The sequence below is a fragment of the Lepidochelys olivacea genome (assembly GCF_965140295.1).
Source record: "Lepidochelys olivacea isolate rLepOli2 genome assembly, chromosome: 20".
Lineage (NCBI taxonomy): Eukaryota > Metazoa > Chordata > Testudines > Cheloniidae > Lepidochelys > Lepidochelys olivacea.
The window spans coordinates 17,986,288-18,010,440 of record NC_140430.1 but is presented as its reverse complement, the minus strand read 5'-3'; the positions used below and the strand labels follow the sequence as shown (position 1 = coordinate 18,010,440).

Sequence of the window (24,153 nt, the reverse complement as noted above, 5' to 3'; positions counted from 1 at the left end):
AGCATCTCAAAATCCCAGCAGCGACTGATGCATAGTAAGAAACACAGACTAAGAGACAGCTCCTGCCCCTAGGGGTATGTCTACACAGCCACTGGGAGGCGTGACTCCCAATTTGGGTAGACATAGGGCTTGTCTACACTACAGGCTCTACTCGCTATAGATAATGCACCATCCATTCCTCCATCAACCGAGCCCCATCTACACCGGCAGTTAGGTTGGCTTAACTACGCTGCTGCTTAAAGCCCTGGGCAATGTAGCTAGGTTGACGTAAATGTTAAATGTAGACCCGGGCATACAGGTGCTAGCTCTGATCGAGCTGGTGCCTAAAAATTGCAGCAGGGCCACAGTATTCGGGGCCCAAGGTGCACGAAGACAAAGGGCACTAAGGAACTGTTAGTACACATTAACAGTGTCCACCCAGACAGTTAGTGTGCAGTGGGCTAGTGTGGGGTAGATTTACACTTCGGTTTGCTGTGAACTAACTCTTCATGGAAACAAGCCCTTCCGAGTCCAGTTGACTTTGCCCCTAAATCACCTAGGCTGTCTGGAAAATCCCCCCTCAGGCAATGGAGTTAAATCAGGGTTACCGTCTTCCAGGTGAAATAACTGACTGATCACATCACCCACAGTGTTGTGAATTCACAAGGAAGTAGGCCTGGGGGGAAATAAAAAGTTTTGCTAAATGTCAGCCAAGTTGTCTGTGTGTCACTCCGGTAGGAAGGGTGACAGACGACTGGACTTGAGTTTTTCATACAGGATAAAGATCATACGCACACACATGTAGGCGAAAAGTTCAGGACATGATGTGCTCCTGTCCCTACGGAAAACTGCTGTGAGTGGATGTGTCCCCCGGCCTAATCCTGTCATAAAAGACATTGCTGTTGTCACTTTTCTGAAGTGGGGTGCCCAGCTGTACACCGATACAGTCAGGGATGCTCTTCCCTGTAAGTCAGTGCTGACCCCAATGCCCCGGCATGGTGCTGGGGGTGCTGCATTGCAACGAGCAAGGTGGTGGCTCGGCAGGGGGTGCTCTCTTCCAACTCTATGCTGATCCTGCTGCCCCAGTTGGAGGCTAGTGCTGTGCTGGTGGGGGCAGGATCGGTTTAACCCACGTGTATTCAGTGCTCTTACACTAGGCCCCCATCTCTGGGGGTGCCTGTCCACCCGGTGGGGGAGAGGGGAGGGAACAAAGCCTGTCAGATTATTTGTTTTGGCCCATCACAGTCCACTTTCAGGACTAGGATAGGAACAGAGGCCCCACCCCCGCCAGTGCACTATGGTGACAGCCAATGGGCTGGAGCAGGGAGCCAGGCCAGCCCCATGGGACAGGAGCCACCATGTGGGGTGACTGGGGGGCGGCCTCACTCTCCAATACCCTCCTAGGTCCTCCCACCCCCTAGGGGTAGGACCCAACCCCCCCCCCCCCGTGTCACACACTCACCCACCATTTCCATAGTGCACACAGGGCCCCAGAATTTTTTAATCTGGCACTGTGGGGGGGCTCAGCAGGGGGCACTCTCCGCTGGCAGTCCCTGCTGACCCCAATGCCCCAGTGCAGTGCTAGGGGGCGCTGTGCTGCAGGAAGAGGGGTGGGGGCTCGGTAGAAGGAGCTCTCCCATCTAAGCTCGTGCTGACTCCAGTGCCCCTGGGGGAGAGCGATGCTGTGTTGGAGCATGGCGGATGTGTTGGAGTTGGCGGATGTGACTGCAGAGCCATTGGCCGTTATCTTTGAAAACTCATGGCAATCGGGGGAGGTCCCAGATGACTGGACAAAGGCTAATGTAGTGCCCATCTTTAAAAAAGGGAAGAAGGAGGATCCTGGGAACTACAGGCCAGTCAGCCTCACCTCAGTCCCTGGAAAAATCATGGAGCAGGTCCTCAAGGAATCAATTCTGAAGCACTTAGAGGAGAGGAAAGTGATCAGGAACAGTCAGCATGGATTCACCAAAGGCAAGTCATGCCTGACTAATCTAATTGCCTTCTATGACGAGATAACTGGTTCTGTGGATGAAGGGAAAGCAGTGGACGTGTTGTTCCTTGACTTTAGCAAAGCTTTTGACATGGTCTCCCACAGTATTCTTGCCAGCAAGTCAAAGAAGTATGGGCTGGATGAATGGATTCTAAGGTGGATAGAAAGCTGGCTAGATTGTCGGGCTCAACGGGTAGTGATCAATGGCTCCATGTCTAGTTGGCAGCCGGTATCAAGTGGAGTGCCCCAAGGGTCGGTCCTGGGGCTGGTTTTGTTCAATATCTTCATAAATGATCTGGAGGATGGTGTGGATTGCACCCTCAGCAAGTTTGCAGATGACACTAACTGGGAGGAGTGGTAGATACGCTGGAGGGTAGGGATAGGATACAGAGGGCCCTAGACAAATTGGAGGATTGGGCCAAAAGAAATCTGATGAGGTTCAATAAGGACAAGTGCAGAGTCCTGCACTTAGGAGGGAAGAACCCCATGCACTGCTACAGACTAGGGACCGAATGGCTCGGCAGCAGTTCTGCAGAAAAGGACCTAGGGGTGACAGTGGACAAGAAGCTGGATATGAGTCAGCAGTGTGCCCTTGTTGCCAAGAAGACCAATGGCATTTTGGGATGTATAAGTAGGGGCATGGCCAGCAGATCGAGGGACATGATCGTTCCCCTCTATTCGACATTGGTGAGGCCTCATCTGGAGTACTGTGTCCAGTTTTGGGCCCCACACTACAAGAAGGATGTGGAAAAATTGGAAAGAGTCCAGCGGAGGGCAACAAAAATGATTAGGGGAATGGAACACATGACTTATGAGGAGAAGCTGAGGGAACTGGGGATGTTTAGTCTACAGAACAGAAGAATGAGGGGGGATTTGATAGCTGTTTTCAACTACCTGAAAGGGGGTTCCAAAGAGGATGGCTCTAGACTGTTCTCAGTGGTAGCAGATGACAGAACAAGGAGTAATGGTCTCAAGTTGCAGTGGGGGACATTTAGGTTGGATATTAGGAAAAACTTTTTCACTAGGAGGGTGGTGAAGCACTGGAATGCGTTACCTAGGGAGGTGGTGGAATCTCCTTCCTTAGAAGTTTTTAAGGTCAGGCTTGATTTAATTGGGGATCAGTCCTGCTTGGAGCAGGGAGTTGGACTAGACCCTCCTGAGGTCCCTTCCAACCCTGATATTCTATGATTCTATGATTCTATGACCCTTCCTAGAGAGGAGCACACTGCGCTGGGGAGTCGTCGAGCATGGGCCACGTTTACTGCTCATCGCTTCCTCAGGCAATACCAGGAGCATCTAAGCAGGGCGTCCGCTTGGTACCAGCCATGCACCAGAACACGGTCAAAATGGACCAGGTAGGCCCCTGATGTTCCTTCTAGAAATCCTAGAGACACAGGTCAGGGTTGAGACCTGGAGTGAGCACTGCATGGTGGCTACCAAATCTCTCTCCCTCCTGGGGGAACCCCCCTTCCTCCTTTCCTGAAAGTTGGCCCAGGCTCAGAAACAGGTTTCATAAATCTCTGGAACACTTTGGGGAAAGCTGCAACGAGGTCTGCACATCTGGCCTGCAGCCCACCGTGGTGCATTCCCAGTGGGGTCACCCTGCAAAACCCAAACCCCCATCCGGACGTCTGTCTATCACCCTGAAGTCTGGCATCCGGACGGCAGCCCCTCCCGCCCCATGGGGAGGGTGGGGACCCGACACAGGCTTCGTATGTGAGTTTGGTCATCCTGACAGATCAAAGCATCTCTCATGCAGCTGCTGGCTTCTCACTGGCTCAGCAGGCCCCTGAGGTAGGATGAACCTTTAAGCAGCTCCCTCCCTGCAGTTCTGAAGGGAGACATCCCTCGGAGTTTCCTTCTGTCTCCTGCTCAGTGTCACGTCCATCGTTTGGCCTGGCCACAGGGGGCGGCACCAAATCAAATCAAACTACCTGTTCCTGCCTCCTCCCTTTTATCGCTGCCACCCCCTTGCACCAAGATCCCTTCCCAGCTTTAGAGCCAAGCACATGGGCTATTGGTCTGGCTCGGGGCTGTTCATCGGGCCACCCCAGCACAGATATGAACAGGCCGGGAGGCAGTAACCATGCCAGGCAGCCAGTCAGTCAGATGGACAACAGAAGCTTAGCCCCGGGGTCAAACTCAAAGTACTTGCCAGGCATAGATCTCGCAGCACTTTACAGTGTCGTGATCCCCCTTTCACAGAGGAGGGAGAGGCCAGCACAGAAAAGGGAAGGGACTTCCTTAAGGTCACACAGCCAGTCAGTGACTCAGCTGGGAATAGAGCCCAGCAGTTTTGACTCCAAGTCACACCCCCCGGCTCTAACCACTAGACATCATCCCCCTCCTAGAACCCAGGCGTCTCCAGGATACCCCCCCTGTGAGAGCATCAGGTAGAACCAAGGAGCTCCGACTCCCATTCCCATCTTCTGGCCCCTGAGGCACATTCCCTCCAACAGCTGGAAATAGAACCCAGGAGTCCTGACTCCCAGTGCAGCGCCCAAGCGGTGGACCACTGTGCTTCGGAAGCCCACCAGCCCCTTGGAAGTGAACTGGGTTCTGGTCTGCCTCATGCACCATAAGCAATTCCCTTAGCCAGTGGAGTTACTCCAGTGTAACTAACTACCCATTGAAGTCTGTGGAGTTACTCCAGATTTGCACCAGTACACACTGAAAATAGAATTTATTCCCACTGGGTGTCTTGTGGATGTAGAAACTGAGCAAGGAGTTCAAAATATGGCCCTGTAGAACCTGATTCTGGTTTCTTTTAGGGCCTAATCCAAAGGCCACTGAAGCCAAGGGAAAGACAACCCCACTGATTTCAGTGCATTTCAGGGGGGTGCAACCCCATTGTTTTCAGTGAAATTACTCCCTGTCTACACCTGGTTCATTTAGGTCAAGTGAGTTCAAAATTCAGTTTATTCTTTTAAAAAAATTCCGTCTTCCAAACCCCAAAATTAGCCTTGGAACTGAGCGAGGGAGAAGAGGCTTGGACCAGGTGAGGAAGAGAATTTCTGCAGCCTGTTCCCACTCCAAACACAGTAGCAGAGAAGAGAGGAAAATTGAGCTTTGTTTCCATTGGGAGCCATTTAACAAATCCTGGTTAATATCCTCATCACCGTGGCAGAAGCGCGGGGGTACTTACAGTTGGCTGTGAGAAACAGCCGGGAAGTAGAAAGCAAACACGGCCACCAGGTAGAGAGCAGAGCCCCCCATGGTGAGGACAGGAGGGTGAGGAGAAGTAGCTCCTCCTGGGCTATTTATCCTCAGAGTTGCCTGTAAGATGAGCCCTTGTGCAAACAGCTGGGCGGGTTAGTCAGTGACCAGGAGGAGCCCAGGAAACGGGAAAAGTTCAGAACAAAAGTTGTTTTCTTCACTCCCTTGACACAAGGGTTTAGTTGTCTTTCCAAGGGCTGGAGTTGGAATTAGGGACCTGAGGCTGGGCTTGTGTTTACTCCATGCCAAGGTGCTAGCCACAGATCAGAATGGTGGGGTGCTGATCAATACCACAGTTCAGGTCTAGCATAGAGAATTGGGGCTGGAAGTCAGGACTCCTGGGTTCTGCTCCCAGCTGTGAATGAGGAATAGGTTCAAATGTGTTAAAGCACTCGGGGCTGGGAGTCAGGACGCTTGGGTTATATTCCTGGCTCTGGGAGGGGAGTGGGATCTACTGGGTTACAACGAGGGGGCAGGCTGAGAATCAGGACTCCTGGATTCTGTTCCTGGATCTCCCTTTTGACCCTCTTTTACCTTGGGCAAGTCCTGGGATGTTTCAGTAGGGAAAGCGGTCCCAGTCCTCAAGGGAGTCCCAGAAGGGTGGATCTCTCTGTCTATCCCACTCGCTTGGATTGTAAAACCTTTGGGGCAGAAACTGTCTCTTAGGCCAGGACTCCTCTACACTCTATTAGGGAATCTACGCTGCTGATAGCAATGGTGGGAGTGCTAATAAAGAGAGGGCACCGGCATGTTCAACCACCCATCATCTGCACCTGCTTTGTATGTTTGCACAGCACCTAGCACAAAGAAGGCCTTTTGGTGCTACTGTCAGGTAACATAAAACTGATCAAAGGAAATAATAATGTGGAATTAGCCTCCAGAACTCATTGCCACATGAGAGGTAATGTCCCCCCTGGGCAGGCTATAATTGTCCACAGCAGAGTTTCTTGCACCTGGCTCTGAAATGTCTGGTAATAGCCATGCTTGGCGATGACCCTATGATCTGATCTGGTGTGGCATTTCCTGTGCCCCTGAAAAATACATCTTGGCTGGCATCTTCAAAGCCATGGAGAGGATTCAGACACATTTTAATGGCGGATGGGTATCAAAATCCCTTTGGTTGCTTTGAAGCTCGAAACAGCAATTTGCCCAGGCACCGGTTAACCTATTGCTTTTCACCTGCAATAACCCTGTAATCCAGTACCTGGCCTTTTAGAGGTTAACCTCCTTGATGAACCAGACCTTCAGATCTCTGGGTCGGATCCTCCACTGGTATGAACCCGCCTAGCCCCACTGAGATCACTCATCTCAGAGTCTGTTTTTCCCTTCCTCTGGGTAAAAGCAAACCACTGCAAACCAGGGAAGGGTTAATGGGGGAAGGCACGTTATCAGCTGGCTTCCAGTAACAGGTTTCTTTTCCTGGCAGTGGTATTTGGACAGGGCTTCAGTCTGGACAATATCCAAAGACATCCAGTTGCAACATATGTACTTACAGCTAAGCAGCGGACTGGGCTTACCTAACAACGGGTGTCACAAGTCTGAGCGGTGAAAATGCCATATGGCCAGCGGGACCAAGGAGGGCTCAGTGGAATGGGAGCGGTGAAAGTAAAAGCAACATGGTGTCATGGCTAAGGCAGTCGCCTGGGACCCAGGAGATCTGAATTCTCTTCCAGGCTCTGCCCCTGACCTGCGGTGTGACCTCTCGCATTGCCTCTGGATGATGAACCTCTGGGACAGAGCCACTGCCCCTTGCTATGTATGACCAGCGCCTAGCATGCTGGGCCCTCGAAGTGCTAATGCTATATGAATCATAAATACAGAGCTGGGCAGATGCTGCCATTATTAGCTACATTTAAAGCCAGACGGCCACATCCTCAGCTGGCGTAAACGACCCTACTTCTATTGACTTCGTTACAGCAATGCTGGTTTGCAGCAGCCGAGGCGCTGGCCCCAAATCCGGGTGTGAGCCCAACGCGTAAGACTTGAATCTACTGTTATAATCAGCCTCACCCTTTGTTTTACAAGCAAGATTTTAATTTTTCCATCAGGCTGACAGGGGAGCAAGTTGTGTTCGTGGCCTGGTATTATGGTAACTCCAGCTGAGATCGGGGACCCACTGTCCTAGGCGCTGTACCTACACTCAGCAAGAAGCAGTGTCTTCCATAAAGGGTTAATTTATACACTCAGGGTCAGATCACAGGCTGGTCTCGGTGGAGTTACTGTATTGAATGAGTATTGAGTACTGAATGGGAACAGATCCTCAGCTGATGTCAAGCCATTTACCCCGACTCCCATCAGTGGAATGACACTGACAGAGGCAAAATCTAGTCCAAAACGCACAGATTTTCAAGAGACCATTTGATCATCGAGACTGACCTCCTGCAAAGCACAGGCTATTGTATTTCACACAGTTACCCCTGTACTGAGCCCGATAACCGGTGACTGACTAAAGCATATACCTTCCAGAAAGGTATCTGGTGTTGATTTGGGGCTGAGTATACAATATCTAATCCATAATCCACACACCAGCCTTGCAAATTTATTTTAACAGGCGGATAAAACATCATTAGTTGTCCCACTATCAATGGGCAAGTAGATTTTGTGCCGTCATGAATGAATATTTGTTATTATTTGTATCACAGCAGTGCCTAGATGCCCCAGCTGAGATCAGTGCTCCATTGTGCCAGGCGTTGCACAGAAACTTAGTGAGGGACAGCCCCTGCCCCAGCTGAGATCAGGGCCCCATTGTACCAGGTGCTGCACAGATTCATGATGAGAGACTGTTTACAATCTGAATAAGGAAGACAGACAAAGGCTGGACCGTATCCACTCTGCCAGGCTGTACTATACAATAATTCTCTGACTATTCTAGGACTGGTGGGGATCAGTGGCCCTGCAATGAAAGGGGTCATCTTGCCCTTTCTGTCCTAACGATGACTTCCCAGCAGTGGAAAGAGGATTATTAAGATAAGAACATAAGAACGGCCATACTGGGTCAGACCAATGGTCCTAGCCCAGTATCCTACCTTCCGACAGTGGCCAACGCCAGCTGTTTCAAAGGGAATGAACAAAACAGGGCAATTATCACATAATCCATCCCCTGTCGGCCAGTCCCAGCATCTGGCAGTCAGAGGCTTAAGGACCCCCACAGCATGGGGTTGCATCCCTGACCATCTTGGCTAATAGCCATTGATGGATCTATCCTCCATGAACTTATCTAGTTCTCTTTTTGAACCCCGTTATAGTTTTGGCCTTCACAACATCCCCTGCCAATGAGTTCCACAGGTTGACTGCATGATGTGTGCAGGACTTCCTTTTCGTTGTTTTACACCTGCTGCCCATTAATTTCATGGGGTGACCCCCTGGTTCTTGTGTTACGTGAAGGGGTCAATAACACTTCCTTAGTCACTTTCTCCGCACCAGTCCTGATTCTATACACCTCTGTCATATCCCTCCTTAGTCATCTCTTTCCCAAGATGAAGCGCCCCGGGCTTTTTAATCTCTTCTCATATGGAAGCTTAACCCCTTCATCATTTTTGTTGCCCTTCTCTGTACCTATTCCACTTCTAATACACCTGTTTTGAGATGAGGCGACCAGAGCTGCAAGCAGAATTCAAGGGGTGTATTTCAACTTATGAAATAAAGTATTTGGTTCACTTCAGCGCATACTTCTGAAAGTTCAGGAAGGGAACTCCTGAAAAATGTAATTGGAAGTCAGGGGATTAGGTAGGAGGAGGAGTCCAGTCATTTCCCAAAAGCTATTTCTGGGCCCCATTTCGTAAAGCCTGCACTCAAGTGCGTACTAAATCGCTGCTCTACAACACATCAAAACAATGCTCTCAGTGAGATCGGCGCGATGATGAAAAGTGAAACGTGAAAACACGAAAGCCAAACAGCGCGACGTGGAAAACAGAAATAAACATCAGAACAGTAACTTTAGCCTGAGGCGGCCCCCACGAATTGCAGTTTAAGATCTGCACTTTATACCATTTGCCATAGGGTGACCAAATGACAAGAAGAAAATATGAGGACACATGGGGGGGGGGCAGCCACAGGCTCACCAGGGCCGGCTCTAGGTTTTTTGCTGCCCGAAGCAAAAATAAAAATAAAAAAGCCGGCGTGCCACTGAAGCAAAATATCAGGACAAATGGCGTCCCGACCGTACATCGGTCAGGACGCGGGACAAACAACTAAATAACGGGACAGTCCCAATTTTATCGGGACATCTGGTCACCCAAATTTGCCACAAGTTGCTACAAAAAGAACGTGAAAGAAATGCAGTGTGTCCAATATGTGCGATTTGCAGGATTAACGAGCCACCTTGGCGCTGCTGTGGGAAATATCCAGGGACTGCATGCTTCTAGGCACACTTGCTGAATTTCAGACACAGGCTTCTGGAAAATTCCACCTTTCACACTGAATCATTTCATATTAGATAGATTCAGATGAACATGGCCCTGACCCTCCAGTCTACAGACAACCTGCGCATGTTATTGAACAAACACATGGGTGGACTGTGATCTCGGCTGGCTAAAGAGCTGGGTTCAACACTCGACCGAGGAAGGATTTATTGGGCAACAGGTTCCTGATGCAATTTGCAAACAAGGGGGAACATGAGACGGGGAAACCTATGGGGATTTTCAGTGAAAGGCAGTGCCTTAGTACCAGGGGCTAGAAGCTGCTATTACTGTGCTCACAGGAAAGCTGGAAGAACCCCATTAGCATCGCTGCATGCTGCTGATTTGCATACTAATTTTTTTTCATAGTGGTTTATTGGCATGCCATACCACTGTGTTTAATGGCATGCCCCATTATTTGCAGATCAGATTATTTGCGTGCCAGTTTTCTAGCAGCTGGACGGCCTTACAGCTTACCTGCTATCTTAGCTGCATCAGCTAGGAAACACACACATTCTTGTGCGTGTCTTGAGAGTGCTTCAGGGAAGTAATGTTGCAAGATTCTCCCTGCACTGTATTTAGCCTCCATGGTTTGGATCCAGCCCTGTAAGGTAGAGAGCGCCCTCCACCTGGTGGGATTACAGCAGGGGGCCTGAGAGCCAAACACAACATCTCCTGCTACTTGGTCAAACCTTAGCAATGAGTAATGAGCAAGCGATTGTCCTGGTTCTGAGGGTCAGCCACCTTAGAGTGACATGACCACACCTGCAATGCCAGTGTATTACATCCTTATTTGAAAGAGTGCAATGGATTGAGAAGGGAATTGACAGCCAGGAGTTCCCCTGATCCTGTCTTTGTGTGGCTAGTGGCTTAATACCTATTGGTAGGAACGTTGGAGCCTGCTTACTCCCCTGTCTTCCTCCCAGGGCAGTGACAGTGTTTGTAAAGGGCACTGAACATGCAAAGTGTCTTCCTTGCTATGTGAGTGAAAAGTAAATGAGGAAACACTCCAAATCAAGAGCCAGGATTAGAACCCAGGAGTCCTGACTCTCATTTCACTATTCTAGCCACTAAACCCCACTTTCCTCCCCAAGCTAGGACAAGAACCCAGGAGTCCTGAGTACCAGTATACACACCACGCTAAACACTAGACCCCACTCTCCTCCCTGTGCTGGGGTTGAACTCTGGAGTCCTGAATACCAGTATACACACCGCGCTAATCACTAGCCCGAACTCCCTTGCCAGAGCTGGAACAGAACCCAGGAGTCCTGGTGAGCTGCCTTTTTGCTCTAACCTACCCCACCCCCTACCCATTTAAGATACAGAAGAGTCTTTGTTTTGTTGCTCTTTGACGAGCAACTGCTGAGTTTTCTTTTCCTGGGGTTTCCTAAGAGGCTGGCACGCCCCACACCTCACATCTACAGAGATTACAAGGAAATTCCAACATGTTGCTACACTGGAAGGTACAAGGCACTTCCCCCACTCTCCCCCAGATACCCTCCCATTCCTGAATCCACGTCAGTTCTGGCATTGCCAGTTCCTGTCAAAGCCTCACAATCCTTGATTTCTTCACTGTTTACCCAGGATTGATGGGAAATAGAGGAATTTTTACTCTCAAATGTATTCAGAGATTTCTCCAAATCTGAGGTTCAGCACTTTGGTGAGGAGGATTTTGGGAACCTATGAGCAGATGGCACCCCCAGCCTGTTCCAAACACATTATACACAGCCAATTCCACTCTCTTCCTGGAAGCTGACTTTATTAGCAAACTAATAACCAGATACCAGGCATCCGAGGCCAGCTTCCTTTCCCCAGGGTTGGCTGTTTCTCAGGTTCCCCGGTAGGATCGCTGTGTCCCAGGCCGTGCTGAGAATGGGCTCTGTGGATCCTGAGCCCCTGTGAAACCCAGGCCTTCATAGCTCACACTGGGCACCCCCAAAAACAGAGGCATTCAGAATTAAAGGCTGCTTTTCCTATTTTGGTTCTGAGCATCTTGGCTAATATCACACAGCAAGCCCATGGCAGGAGCAGAACCAGGTGCCCCGCCCCACCCCCTTCTTCTCTAACCATTAAACCATACTCCCATAGCGAGGAGTAGAACCCAGAGCCCTGACCACTCAATCCTCTTCTTAAACCCATAGATCACAGCCCCCTCTTTAAGCTAGAAGTAGAACCCAGGAGTCCTGACCCCCAGTTCCCTTCTCTAACCATTAGATAACCCTACCCTCCCTCAGCTAGCAATAGACCACAGGCCAGTTCTACCCACTTAATCCCACTCTGCCCCCAGAGCTGGAAATAGAATCCAGGAGTCCTGACTCCTTAGTTTTGTGTCTTAACCACAAGATCATCTTTCTTCCCCTTCTTGGTTCTTCCTTGATGTAAAAGGTAAACAAGACCTTAGGGTACAGATGGGTTTATCTTGGCAGGTATGTTCTCTGTGGATTGTACAGTGAGCACAATCATCCCACCCTGCCTCTGTCCCAGCGTCTCTAAGCCTTGACTCGCTCCCTCCCCTTCACTGCATTGCCAGGGAACTGGCAGCATGTGCAGGTTGTTCAGGGAGTTGTTGTTCGGCTGAATATCGTTAAAAAGGCTAATTTCCCCTCCAAGTGTCTGAAAGTCATTCCGGAATGGGGGGGGGTGTTCCAGATCTCCCAACAGCCCTGGGGTTCATGGGACGGTCCTACTTTGACACCCCCCCAAACCCCCTCTCCTGGTGGAGTGAACATTTCCTGCATTCTTGGTCGCCCAGAGGGGAGGGTCTAAAGGGGCCATTTTCCTTGGGCCCCCAGTTTGAGGGGGCCCCCAAACTCTGTGGCACGGCGACCTGGTGCATGGGTTTGCAGTGCTGCTCAGGTTTGGCCTGCCCGCCCCCTGACGCCACCTACGGAGGGGCGGGCGAGCCAAATGTGAGTGGCGTTGTGAGCCCCGGTGCTAGGCTGCAACACCACTCACATTTGACCCATCCGCCTCCGTCCAAAGAGGGCGAGTGGGCCAAAAACCCGAGTGGCGCGGCGTCCTGCTTTAGCCACCTGAAATGTTGGGGGGGGGGAGTTCTCTGTGCAATACCTAGATAAAACACGCACACGTTACCAAACCACAGGCACAAGTAGGCAGCGGAATAGACCAGAGAGCTGAAATTGCCCATCCTGCCAATAGAGGGCCTTACCTCCTAGATTAGGGCTGGAGGCACTTTGCCAAGAGACGTCCTGTACCCCGGCTATAAATAGAGACCATCAATCCATTGGTCTATTACCTTCCCCCAGCATGAAATTCACTAAGATCATCCTCTTACAGTAGCCTCTTCTGCTTCCTGACTGAGCGGCAGGGACGCTAGCCCCCCTGTATTGAGATCAAGTCAGTGCTGGGGGTCCGGGAGCTTCTGCAATTATATATTGACCACTGCCCAGGGGTTAGCTCGCAACAGAAGAGGCATCCGAACAAAAAGCAGACGTTTCTGGGAGAAGTGGCGTCTTCTGGTGCCATGGGAGGATCTGCTGTCTACCTGCTGGCTGTGTTTGCATTCAGCTTATCAGCCGTGTCTCACAGCCAGCCGCTGTAAGTAACCCCGGGATTCTAAAGCAACGATCAGTGGAGATCAAAGTGTATGTGTGGGAATGGGGCATTTCCCTGAAGAGACCCTGGCCAAGATTCGCAATAGGGAGTTGGGGTGGGCTGCAGTTTTTAAGCGCCCAACTTGATGCGCTTTGGAGGCCTGATTTTCAGAAGGGTGGGTGCTCTAAATCCCAAGATCCCTTATAAAGGTGCTGAAAACTCAAGGGCCCCAAATGACTAGTCGCTGCTAAAAAGCCTTCAAAAGACAAGTCAGGCCCCCAAAATCCTGGGATTGGCTGGACACTCGCAAGATTTTTATAAAAACAACAAACTGGGGGTTCTTATTTATCTTTGGGTTTCTGAGCCTTTTAGAGTCATGCTCAGGCCATGTTTTCAAGCTTTCGTCCCCGATCAGCAGTGCTAGAAACTTGCATTTGATGTCAACGAAAACCGAGATCCTCACACAGGCGCAGCCCTCCGGGAAGGTGGAGCTTCAAGGCAAACACCAAATCTTGCGAGACTTGCAGTAAACTCATGAGAGTTGGCAACACTGGCCACATGCTCTCAGTTTTGACTCTGCATGTGGGATCAGGCTTGTGGGTGGCTGGCCTGTGAAGGGCTAGAGGCCTGGGGCCAACCAACCCTAATTGCTAAGGTGGCTCAGCTGAGCAGGGGTCAGCTGATTTCCCTCTAAAGAGCCGAGAGCCGCAGGAATGTGCAGAGCGGGAAATTTCTAGGGAAATGGGGCCTTTTATTCTATGTAATGTTAATCCTATTTCAGTGGGATCAGCTCTGTCGGCTACAGTCTCAAGTTCAATAGAGAAAAGGAGGACTTGTGGCACCTTAGAGACTAACCAATTTATTTGAGCCTAAGCTTTCATGAGCTACAGCTCACTTCATATCCGATGAAGTGAGCTGTAGCTCACGAAAGCTTAGGCTCAAATAAATTGGTTAGTTTCTAAGGTGCCACAAGTCCTCCTTTTCTTTTTGCAAATACAGACTAACACGGCTGTTACTCTGAAAAAAGTTCAACAGAGAGTTATCTCTGTTTGTTCTGGATCTAGAGTTCATAGGAACACATGAAACCACAGGTAAATAACACCGACAATTACAAGAGCGTCTGCCTTTTAGTAGGTTTCAGAGTAACAGCCGTCTTAGTCTGTATTCGCAAAAAGAAAAGGAGTACTTGAGGCACCTTAGAGACTAACCAATTTATTTGAGCATGAGCTTTCGTGAGCTACAGCTCACTTCATCGGATGCATACCGTGGAAACTGCAGCAGAGTGCTGCCTTTTAGTAGTTTTATTAAAATCACCAGCAAAGTGATAAATGTCACAGCATATACAATTCCTAGAGATAAGTACCATGGACCACTTATACCTACCGACATACCCACATGCTCCTAGATGGTGTTAGAGTCTGTTGGCCCGCTCATGGGTTGATCGATACGGGATTGGTTCCTGTGGGAGTTTCCCACAGGAAGCTCAATTTTCCTGCTCTGGGCACCCCCAACCCACTCTTTCTTATTTATCTGTGTCTCCTGGAAACACAAGGGACCCCGAATTCTATAGGCCATGTAGGTTCTCATTAACGTTGGCGTACCATCTTTATCTTGCGGTTAAGGCACGTGTTAGAGACACTATCTGTTGTTACAGCATTTTATTATTTAAATTTAAGACCTTATATTTTTGGAATATTACCAGTTGGTACCTCTTTCCCGTAAGTTTTCGGGTTATTTCTCGGTCATGGTCTTGCGCCATCATTTCTTCTCTCCAATGTCTAAAATAGCTAAGCTAAAGTTTTGCAGGCCTCAATCTACAGGTTCTTGAGTTTCAGCTTGTCTTACTCATGTCTACTACTTCGTTCCCCTAAATACTGATCAATCTTATACTTTTATAATCCTACAAATCAACTCCGGTGAACATACAATGAATATATGTAATATAACACATTGATTAATGATAACATCACACAATAAATGGATACTAAACTAAAATCATTGACTGCAGAGACTAGCACAGAGGCTGTAGGGTGACTAGACTCCAGTGCAGCCAGCTGGGACGTGGAGAGTGGGACAACAGGCAGGAAAAGTCTGGGGGTGACCTGATAAAGAGGTGCGCATGGATGCACTTGAGAAAGGACTGGCAAACTTTATTTTGAAATATTTGGTCATTGAATAAACCCAAACCTGAAATAGACTGTGAAAGGGCTTGTGAGTTATTGCAGAAGCCCCTCGAAAGCGGGAAACTGAGGCAGGGGGCTGCCTGCTGGACTAGCTTGAGGCCATGAGGGGATGCGTGGGAGGAGGCCGCCCCACAACAGGGCTGTTGCAATGGGACAGTTCTAAGCACCGAATGTTTGCAAGGGGGAAAGAAGGTGGCCAGAGTTTTGAGTCACCGGGCTGGGTTACGGCACCAGCTGCCCCAAATTTACCCCTGAAATTGACAAGAAATTCAAAGTCAAAGCTGAAGCCAAGGTAAACATCCCTAATACTCAGTTCCTGATCCTGCAAACACTCATGTGCTTAACTTTCCAACTCTGACCCGTCCCTCTCCCAGGCTCAGATTGCTCTCCGGGGCAGGGACTGTCTCTTTGTCGTACAGGTGTACAGAACCTACAACCTGATACCTTCCATTTTTGATCAGGGCCTCTAGGTGCTCCTGTGATACACACAATAAATAATCAGACTGTACGATCTTTGGGGCAGGGACTTTTTGTTTTTTGTTCATACAGCACCTAGCACAATGAAGGGAGGCAGCTCCTATGTACCACTGTAATATACCTAATAAATAATCTGAACTTGCAGATTGCTCCACTGTGACGAGGGCTTCTCCCACTGGAAAAAAAGAAAGAAGATACATTGCAGCCCCTTTCTTGCCTGTGAACATAATTAAAAGAAGCTCTGAAAAACAGGCTAGACATAAAAATAGAGACACAAAGAATGAGAAAGAAAAGCAAAACATATAGGCCAAAAAAAATTATAAAAACACAAGAGGTGCAAGTTGTCTGATTTATTTGCATAATCAAGGCAGGAGACAAAGGTCTTCTCTGTTCTGCTTCTGCGTGTAGGAAGCTATGTCCATATATGTGTGATGTTTATTGGTTGAAACAGGGAACTAGGGGTCAGGACTCCTGAGTTCTATTCTCAGAACAGGGAGGGAATATTGTCCAGCGTTTAGAGCAGAGAACCCAGAAGTCCTAGCTCCTAGCCCAATTCTCAGAACAGCGAGGGAATATTTTCCAGAATTTAGAGCACAAAGACCAGGAGTCAAGACTCCTGGGCTCTACCACTCCTAATTCTATTACTACCCTGTTGTGGGTGAGTCACATGAGCATTTTGTGCCTCAGTTTACCCACCTGGTGGGGTCTGGGGTCAGGGTCTTGGCTGCTCCCCAACCACCAGGCTCCAGCTGCTTACCTTCTGATGGCAGCAAAGATCACTGCTCAAGGTAGCCCAAGCCAGGTGCAAGGTGCTGGAGTTTGGCTGACTCTGCTCTACCATCTCATCTCTTCCCTTACCAGATGCACGCTGATCACTCCAAGTGTCCTGCGCGTGGACAGCGAAGAGATGGTCATTGTGGAAGCTCATGGCCACCGTAGCCCGATCGAGGCGAGGATCACCGTGTATGACTTCCCACAGAGGAAGAGTGCCTTGGTTTCGACCACAGTCAGCCTGAACCCTGGGAACGGCATGATGAATTCTGCCAAAATAAAGGTGGGGCTAGTGGGAGGCTACACTTATCTGGGCGGGAAACCCTGACCTCTGTCTTATAAGATGGTAAATCAGAAGAGAACTGGATGGTTTGAGGGACAGGTCATGGCATACCAAGCTTTTCCCCTTAATACTGGGGGGAACCTTTTCCAAAGCACCTAAGTGACTTAGGTGAGGGGAAGGACAGATTGGCTCATGGCTCAGACTGCTCAAGGTAGTCCAAGCCAAAGGCAACCTAGGTGCGGAGAGATGGAGTCTCTGTAAGGGCACTGGTATAAGTCATTGAGTACAGCAGTGACTTCCCAGTTCTACCAATGGCTTTACATTTTAAAAGTTAGGGTCGTAATGAAAGATCTTCTCCCATGATATAACGATGCTCCAGGTTCCTGCTCAGCTACTGCCAAAGGATGCCCAGAAGAAGCAATATGTCTACATCGAAGCCAAGAGCAGCCTGTTCACCTTAGAGAAGGTGGTTCTGCTTTCACTCCACAGCGGCTACATCTTCATCCAGACAGATAAGACCATCTACACACCTGGGTCTACAGGTCAGTCCCTGGCTGGGGCTTTGCTTCTACCTTTTGTGTCAGCGTCTAAACACATGGGTCAACATTTTCAGAAGTGGCTGCTAATTCTGAGCACCTCCCTTTACTGGGTTACTACTCCTCCCCAAATCCCTCCGCAAGGGCCTCCTTTTCAGTGGGGCTGAATTCAGTGAGGTGGCGTGGGTGAAGAATGTAGCACAAAAAGCCACTTTCAATGCACAACAAGAAGCCAGAGGAACTATGCTACATATTCTGGAGAGTCGTCTTGTCTATGAACTAACCATATTCATATATACAGACATCTCTCATTTAGAGAGGACTCCCGTAACAGCACGTAGCATGTGAACGAAGACAGAAATCGGCCCTTAGAATTGTAGCGCCAAATCAACGCGTTTAAGAGGGTTTTCTCAGACTAAGGCACCCACGTTTTTTAACCATTGGAAGTGGTAGATTCTCCATCTCTTGATGTCCTCAGATCGGGTTACCATACTGCAAGTTCCCAAACGCAGGACACTGCCGGGGGGAAGAGCGAGCTGGAGGGGGAGGGCAATATTGCAGCCGTCGCTTTCCGGCTGCCCACCCCTGAAGGTGGCACAGAAGTAAGTGGGGCGATACCGTACCAGGCCACCCTTACTTCTGTGCTGCTTCTGGTGCTGCCTTCGTAGCTGGGCACCTGGCCAGCAGCTGCTGGTGCTGAAAAGGTTCTAACAATCTGGAGTCCCTCGGCTGTCCCCCTTCCCTGTCCAGGTCAAGTGTTCTCTGTCAACCTCTCGAAAAACACCCAGTTGCACGGGCTCCGCAGCGTTAGCACTGAGCAATGGTAAATGTGAAGGGGTGGGGGTCGTGTTGTGAAACTCTGGACTAGGCAATGACAGGGGTCTAATAGATGTCGATGCTCTGGAACTGCTCCCTACGAAGCCGGTCAGGACTCTGGGGCAGTCGCCTTTCTGTGAGCAGCCTGTCTTCAGGGCACACAGCTCACACAGCTTCCACCTTCCTGGGTCTGACCTCGGAGCATTCAGCATCCTCTGCCCCTCCCCGTGCACTTCCCCCAGCGAGTCCGCTCAGGCGGGGTCCTGGGGAAGCCAGAGGGTCCTGCCCCCCAACTCCGCAATCAGACGGGACTCTCAGCCAGCCAGTAAAACAGAAGGTTTATTAGACGACAGGGACATGGTCTAAAACAGAGCTTGTAGGTCCAGAGAACAGGACCCCTCAGCTGGGTCCATTTTGGGAGGCAGTGAGCCAGACAACCACGTCTGCCCTTCACTCCATGTCTCCAGCCAGCCCCAAACTGAAACTCCATCCAGCCCCTCCTCTTCTGGGCTTTGTCCCTTAACTGGGCCAGGAGGTCACCTGATCCCTTTGTTCTCCAACCCTTTAGCTCTCACCTTGCAGGGGGGAAGGGCCAGGCCATCAGTGGCCAGGAAACAGGGTGTCGGCCATTCTCTGTGTCCAGACCCCTGCACACCGCTGCCCTCTAGGGCTCTGCAGTGATCATACACCCTTACCCCACCCCCTAGATACTTAAGAACTGCCTAAGGGAAACTGAGGCACCCCCACACTATTCAGAGGAAACATTAAGAACAGTCCCACTTCGTCACAACTGAGCAATGGTAAATGTAATGGGGTGGGGGTCGTGTTGTGAAACTCTGGACTAGGCAATGACAGTGGTCCCTTCTAGCCTTAACATCGAATAGATGTCGATGCTAGTTCCTGGGCTAGGTCCCATTATTGCCCCAATTGCCCCTGCCTGTGCCGACTGACTGCCCCATCTTTCTCTTTCGGTAGTGAGGTACCGGCTTTTCACTGTGGGTCACATGTTGGACCCCATCTTCAAGGTGGTATCTGTGGAGCTCATGGTAAGATGTTTTCTATTTACCCAGCTTTCCTCCTCTGCGGATCTCTCTGCTTCACTTCCTTTCATGGACTAGCAAGCCTAGAGGCCAGGAGGTTGCGCTAACTCCTTGTCACAAGTGGCAGGCCCTTTAAGGGGAGTTAGATCCAGTCCTGCCTGTGACTAACCAGCTGTCTCCCAGCTGATGCCCAGCCCCTGAGGCTCTGGATCTGGTGATAGCTTGTCTGTCTTCTGGTCCAATAGAAGCCAGCAAGTAGCTCAGTTGAGAGGGAGGACTCTGGGCTGCAACAGGAGACCCTGGATCAGAGAAGGGACCCAGAACCGGGCTCGCTGCATCCCAGTGAGGTGAAAAACCAGGCTGAGGGTAGCTGCTGTAGGGGCAGTGGGAGGGGACAGGTACCTGTTCTGGTTGGCATTGAACTGTGGATGAAACGTAAATGTGTCCCTGGGAAAAGGGACCGAAATACCCGGGCTGGAGGGAGCTTCCTGGATGTAGCTGGCTGGTGAGTTGGCCTGGTCCGTGACTGGGGCTCCTAGGCACTACAGTAATACACCTAATAAATAATGTACAGCGCCTTGCACGGTGGTTTCAGACTGATTCTTTCTGGTGCTTGGTTTCAGAATCCAGATGGGATTATTGTAGAGAAGAACATGGTGTCCTCGATGGACCAAGGTGGCATCATCTCCAGGAGCTACAAGATCCCTGATATCGTGAAGTAAGCTGTAACAGTCGGGGGAAGGTGGTTATAATAGGATCTTTGTATACTTCCTGAGCTACAAGGACCAGCTTTCTTAGCCAAGGCTGTAGCAGGCACCTCAATCTCTGCATGAGCCCTCACCACCACTAGAAGGGGACAGAGTACCACACTGAGTGGGCGTGGCTTAGACACTAAGTGGGAGTGGCTTCCGCACATCCACGTTCCAATGTGTTTTTGTTGCACTTTGCCACCATATTTTCTGTACAATAATCACCCATTTTTTACTTCTGTTTCCAAAGGGTTTGTTTTTTTTAATGTTGCAGGTTCCAGTTAAGGAAAGCATGCCTCTATCTATTTACTTGTCAGCTTCCCCCATCCCTAGGATACCTGACTGCATTGTGATAGTCTCACAACACCCCAGGGAGGTGTCAAAATATTAGTATTCCCATTTTGCAGATGGGAAAACTGAGGCCCAGAGAGATTTAAGGTTCAGATTTTTCAAGCGCTTAGTACTCATCTGCTCCCAGTATGGCCAGATTTGTATCAAAAGAGCCCAGGACAAGTTGTGCCTAAATGGGAGCTGAGCTTGAGCTCTGCTGGAAAATCTGTCCCTCGGGAACTTGTCCAAGGTCACACATGGTGTCTGTGGCAGGGCTGGATGTGGGACCCAAAGCCCCCACTGCTCTAACGCCCTGGACCCCACTCCTCTCCCAGAGCTGGGACTAGAACCCAGCTGTACTGATTTCCAGCCCCCACCTCTCTAACCACTAGACCCCACTCCCCTCCCCAAACCGGGATAGAACCCAGGCATCCTAGCTCCCAGCCCCCCTGCTCTAACCCACTCGACCACACTCCCTTGCCAGAGCTGAAAACATAATGAAGGAGCCCTGACTCCCAGCCCCCTGCTCTCACCACTGTACCCCATTCCCCTCCCAGAATAGAAAACAGAATGCCAATCTCCTGAGTCCCAGCCCAGTGCTTTAGCTCCACAAGCATACCACACCAGCCTGACTGAGCTAGATAGATCCTGCTCCCCACCGCATGGTCTGGGTTTGTGTCTTGCAGCAGCGGAGTGTGGAAGATTGTCTCCAAGTACGAGCATGCCTCTCAGGAGGCCTTCACCGCCGAGTTTGAAGTCAAGGAATACGGTACCTGCCCTGCCCCTAACAGGAGGGTGTTTCCTTATCGCAGCTGAATGGCTGGCTGGTTTCGGGATCCAGGAAGAATTTCTATCCCTTCCACTCCCACCTCCCGGGCACAGTGGGAAGAACTTTGGGGAGGCCCTTTTCGATGAGGGTCCGTGTGACAGTGGAACCTCTTAGGGCACTGAGCAGAGGGGGTGTTGTGGTCCAGTCCTACAGGGTGAGCAGGGACAGGAGCCCGAAGATTGCCTGAGTTTTGGGGTGAGCTGCAGGCTGTGTAAGGCCTCAATCCTTCACACCTTCTAGGTGGTTTTTAAGCCCCATCAGCCACCTCTTCAGGGATAAGAGAGGGAATAGGGACATGCCAGGAGCTGCAGACCAGCTGCAGCAGCTAGAGGTTAAATTAGCCCCCCTGTCAGGCTCGCCTCTCACTGAAAGAGAAGAGCATGCTGGGAAAAAGCCTGACGTAGCAGCAGAGGACCACAGTCCTAGAGGAAGCACCTCTTAGCGGTGCCTTTCTGAGGGCCAGCTACCTACGGGGAGAGCACCCCGAGAGACCCAGCACCTGAGGTATCCGAATCAATCCCAACCTTCCGATTCCCTTCGTTGATCCATCTCTCCATAGCTTATGGCCATCAGCTGCTTCCTGGGAGAGTCTCTCCCTCTCCCACTGTGTATCTTGGACACCGTCTCCTAGGACCGTGTGGGGGTTATGACCTCCAGCCAGATGGCCCCGGGCCCTCGGGTGACTGTTTCGGTGTCTCCGATCTTTTGCAGTGCTGCCTAGTTTCGAAGTGACCCTGGAGCCTTCCCAGAAGTTCTTCCTTGTTGACCAGAATGAGCTTAGCATCGACATTACAGCGAAGTGGGTCCCCCTCTTTCTCTCTGGCGTTTCTGCTGTGGTTCAGAGCTGCGGGGCAGACTTCTGGGGCTTGTGCATGAAGTATATAATCTCCTGGGCTAACGGTCGGCTCACATCCTGACCTATTCTAATCTGCACTCATCGGTGTCTCCAGTAGGGTGACCAGACAGCAAATGTGAAAAATCGGGACGGGATGGGGGGTAATAGGAGCCTATATAAGAAAAAGATCCCAAAATCTTATAAATCCCTATAAATCGGGACATCTGGTCACCCTAGTCTCCAGACACCTGCTGCTCCTTTGTAGTCCACTTATTTCTCCTGTTAATAGCCTCAGTGCTGGAGTCCGTTGGTTACCTGCTGTGTCTCTCCTTGGGGGCTACTCCACATAAGTGGATAACAGCCTACTATCGCTACCAGCAAGTGGATTTACTTCTTTCACTCAAATGGTTCAGGCTTTGTGTCCTGATGCTCACCAGCCTCTCTGTGCCTCAATTTCTTCTATCCATTAAATAGGAGTAATGCTGAGTATTTTCTCTTCCTGCCACGGTCTGTTTTCCATGCAGGTTCCTATATGGGAAGCCAGTTCAAGGCCAAGCCTATGCGCTCTTTGGAGTGATGGTGGATAATGAGAAAAAGAGCATCGTGAACTCACTCAACAAAGTCCCGGTGAGAACCCTGCCCCTGAACGTAGCTTTCTGGCTACAATACACTGATGGGGCTGTAGTGGAGCAGGGTGCTTTTGGGGATATCTGCTCTGCTTTCAGAGTCCGAGATAAGAGCAGGAGCCAAAGGTAGAGTTTCGATCCATATCCAAATACAGCAAATATCCTGTCTCCGGCAACGTATAGCAAATGGGGGGAAAGGGGAAATAGGTAGCAATTAATATAAATTAGAAGTTTTGAAGGATAGAAAATTGATAAGGGAAGCTAAAGACAGCTGGGAAAAATCCATGGCTGGCAGAGCTAAGAACAATAAGGAGTATTTTAAAGTATATTAAGAACAAAAATATCCTAGCAGTGGTACAGCCCATAACTAGATGGAGATGGTAAAACTGAAAGAAGGAAAGAAAGGGGCCAGGTGATGGAAACATGTTATTTTCCTGTCAATTTCAGATCAAGGATGGCAAAGGCTGTGCTAAGCTAACCAAAGAAATGCTGCGTAGCAGGTTCCCCAGACCCAGCGAGCTTCTCGGTCACTCAATCTATGTGACAGTGACAGTGCTGACGGACACAGGTAACGGAGTGGTTCCCTTGGCTGGTTGCTGGGTTTTCAGACCAGAGCAGAGCTTAAGTGATGCATGGCTAACCCCAGCAGGCTTGGCACACGGCTGTGGCCTTCTGATCTTTCCAGTGCCTCTGTTACTGGGGATAGGGGAAGCACAGGGCTGGGTTTTGCTTTGTATCCTAAAAGCAGCAAAACATGGGCTCATCTTCATCGCTGTTGTGTTTCAAACCTCAGAGTTCCTGTTCTCTGTATTACAGCAGAACCCCAGCTGAGATCAGGCCCCCGGTGCCGGTCGCTGCCCAGACACACAGGGACAGACAGTCTCTGCCCCAGCTGAGATCAGGCCCCTGGTGCCGGTCGCTGCCCAGACACACAGGGAGAGACAGTCTCTGCCCCAGCTGAGATCAGGGCTGGGTGCTGCATGGACACACAGTTCCCGCCCTGGATAGCTCACAGTCTAAACAGACAGAGGAACGATCACTATCCCCATTTGATGTATGGTGAGCTGAGACCCAGAGCGATGAATAACTTGCTCAAGGTCACACACAGGAGTTGGTGACAAAGCCAGGCCTTGAACCCAGATCCCCTGAGTCCCAGTCCAGCCATCATCTCAAGACCACACTTCTTCTTCTTATTTTTTTTTAATCCCCAAGGGAGTGACATGGTGGAGGCTGAGAAATCCGGGATCCACATTGTGACCTCTCCCTACAAAATCCTCTTCTCCAGATCTGCTACGTACTTCAAACCCGGGCTGCCCTTTAACCTGGTGGTACGTCCAACCACTGGCATTGCCGACGTATAACCTTCATAGTGTTATCTTACAGCCTGATATGGCTAGCACACAGATCTGCATGACATTGGAGAGCAGGGATGATTCGCTTTCTAAGGGTGTACAGCGTGAGAGCCTCTCTTTAGTGGTTCACAAGAAATCCTATCTGGAAGTGGTCATTGGAGCAGGCAAAAAGAGACTGGTGTCTGCATT

At 50.2% G+C, this 24,153-nt stretch overlaps 2 protein-coding genes across 2 annotated transcripts in view; one reads left to right on the top strand and one right to left on the bottom strand.

Annotated features, from left to right (window-relative positions):
* The window catches only part of LOC311510542 (A.superbus venom factor 1-like), a 51,490-nt gene extending 46,244 nt beyond the window's left edge, over positions 1–5,246 (bottom strand). Inside the window, exon 1 of the mRNA XM_084610280.1 lies at positions 5,115–5,246. Within this exon, the coding sequence (XP_084466406.1) occupies positions 5,115–5,185 (71 nt within the window). The 5' untranslated portion in view covers positions 5,186–5,246. The remainder of the gene's footprint in view (positions 1–5,114) is intronic.
* A 7,609-nt stretch (positions 5,247–12,855) lies between these two features.
* Positions 12,856–24,153, top strand: part of LOC311510541 (complement C3-like) — a 45,764-nt gene continuing 34,466 nt past the window's right edge. The window contains exons 1-10 of the mRNA XM_084610279.1: positions 12,856–13,140; positions 16,659–16,851; positions 17,231–17,393; positions 19,179–19,249; positions 19,867–19,961; positions 21,009–21,091; positions 21,863–21,950; positions 22,511–22,613; positions 23,060–23,180; positions 23,825–23,940. Coding sequence (XP_084466405.1) covers positions 13,067–13,140; positions 16,659–16,851; positions 17,231–17,393; positions 19,179–19,249; positions 19,867–19,961; positions 21,009–21,091; positions 21,863–21,950; positions 22,511–22,613; positions 23,060–23,180; positions 23,825–23,940 — 1,107 coding nt within the window. The 5' untranslated portion in view covers positions 12,856–13,066. The remainder of the gene's footprint in view (positions 13,141–16,658; positions 16,852–17,230; positions 17,394–19,178; positions 19,250–19,866; positions 19,962–21,008; positions 21,092–21,862; positions 21,951–22,510; positions 22,614–23,059; positions 23,181–23,824; positions 23,941–24,153) is intronic.